This window comes from Aphanomyces astaci (assembly GCF_000520075.1).
Source record: "Aphanomyces astaci strain APO3 unplaced genomic scaffold supercont1.127, whole genome shotgun sequence".
NCBI classification, from domain to species: Eukaryota; Oomycota; class Saprolegniomycetes; order Saprolegniales; family Verrucalvaceae; genus Aphanomyces; species Aphanomyces astaci.
Window position 1 is genome coordinate 116,378 of NW_009798390.1, and position 2,141 is coordinate 118,518.

The 2,141-nt window shown below is 48.0% G+C and overlaps 1 protein-coding gene across 1 annotated transcript; it reads right to left on the reverse strand.

The window, feature by feature from the left end:
* Positions 1-360: 360 nt before the first annotated feature.
* H257_17934 (hypothetical protein) lies at positions 361-1,736 on the reverse strand (the record flags this gene model as incomplete). Its single annotated transcript, XM_009846903.1, has 2 exons — positions 361-444; positions 507-1,736. 2 exons carry the CDS (start codon positions 1,734-1,736, stop codon positions 361-363), a joined length of 1,314 nt encoding a protein of 437 aa, XP_009845205.1.
* Between the last annotated feature and the right edge of the window lie 405 nt (positions 1,737-2,141).

A 2,141-nucleotide genomic window follows, 5' to 3' on the forward strand; every position in this document is an offset into this window, starting at 1 on the left:
ATTTTTGGATATAATGTACTCCTTGTCACGACAAATACATGGTACATTCTAGAACTTTAGAATTCGTCGTTGTCGGGAAGTTATCCTCAAATTTGTGTTTGTATGGTGCGACAAATATACATGGACAATACAAAACTCAAGATATAAAATACATTCAATACTTTGTTTTACCACCATGAAATGCATGAACTGCAAGACACCGAGAAGTCATGGACGCAATGAGCGTTTCAAAGTAGCTGTGCTCCATTTCAGACCACGATACTAAAATTTGACGCTTTAGATCGCTCCGATTGTTAAATTGGCGTCGACCGTTATCATATACCTTGCGCGAAAGGTGTGCCCAGGCATTTTCTATCGGATTCAAGTCCGGTGATAATGCCGGCCAAGGCAAGACATCTCCAAAAATGCTTTCGTTGCATGTGAACTATGAATACTGGCATTGTCCTGTTGAAAGACAAAGTCAGTTCCACAATGTAAATGAGCAAACGGCAGCATGGACCAGGGACCGCGTCGAACAGGATCAAGTGGGAACGGATCATTCGGTGCTCGCCTCCACGGATGATGCGTGTCTGAGCCACAACACTCACCAGGGAACACATTAACATCTCAGCCCATGTGGCCTTGAAGAGTTCGTCGGGCAGCTCACCAACGAAGAAGTGGTTTGCAATGGCGTGCTTGGGGGGCAAGGGCCATGATTCAACAGGAATCTCCGAGAAATCAGGAAATTCCACTTCTGCCAACGCATCTATGGAACTTCCATCATTGTCTTCGATGGGATCGTCATACAGACAGGCCTCTTGATCAGCATATGCAATTGCATGTTCGTTGTGGTCATCAAATTCATGGTCGATGTCACGCTCGCTATCCACTGGCTCGCCCGGAAACACGTAGTGACGTGGCAGTTCACTTAGCCAAGGCTGAAGGAGGACGATTTCACACTCCAAGCAAACGTTGAAGTCGACATCCTTCGGATTTTCGATGTTGTTGACATTGCCAGCATGCGTGATGCCTTTGCGCGAGAGCATCAAACCAACAAAGGCAGGATATATGTCCTTGCAATCGTAATACGCGACCAACTCATCGCGCAATGTGGCGTCAGGATTTCGCAAGCGGGCTGCCATGGATTGCAGGATGTCCTTATCTTCGTTTGAGTACACATGGACATCAGTTGTAAATGCCAAACGATCGCACACACAGCACACACATTGATCTATTCCAGAGGGGCCAAGGGCAAATCCCAATTCACCCAGGATTTTGGACTTCATGTCCTTGGAGCATTCATGGAGCAAGCCAGCGTCGTCCAGTGCGGCACATTGCGCTTCCGAGGCAGTTACATCGTTGATCTTGGCTTCTTGAACGCGATGAAGCCCTTGTCGCCGGCGTTCAAGTCGGCTCTTCCGTTCTTCGACGCTTTCAAACACATGCAAAGCCTTTCGTTGCGCCTTAAGGTACCCCAAACGACTTGATCGCGCCTCCGCAGTTTGAGCTGAGTATTGAGCTTTCAATGCAGTCAATCGAACGTCACGATCTTCAGGTAACTCCAGCTGCCGCTTTGCTTGAAGACTGTCCAATCGAGCTCGATGTTGCTCTGGGGATTCCATAAATCTCTTTGCCTTGAGGTTTTGAAGTCGCCTAGAATGTTCTTCTGGGGTTTGCATCGCAATCGATTTGCTTTTAATCTCTGCAGACGCATGGCGTTCAAGTTGGCCTTCGCGCTCCTCGACGGTTTCCGACATTTTTAATGCCTTCCTTTGCGGGGTAGGCCGCGAACGGCAACGACATCATGGGTGCGTATTGCATCTCTTGAGAGACGGTGCGTCGGAGCACCAGACCAGCCGTTCCGGGTGGAGACGACATTCTCTCGGGGGTATGTTAGTCACAGAGCACGAACAGGCGCTGCGTACGGGTAAAATGTAGATCGCTGCAAACGAGAGAGATCAAACACGAGTAGATGCACACAAACTTGTGGGCAACAGGAGACTTTGACTAAAGAATTCTTTGTTGTATCTCAACTACTTTAAAACCGATCGAAACCAAAACGTTGGAATATTCAAAGGTACAAGGCGAAGTGAGTGACAACGAGCCACTCAAACTACTTAAACTCTTAGACCCGATAAAGGGGCCGATACACTCTACCAATG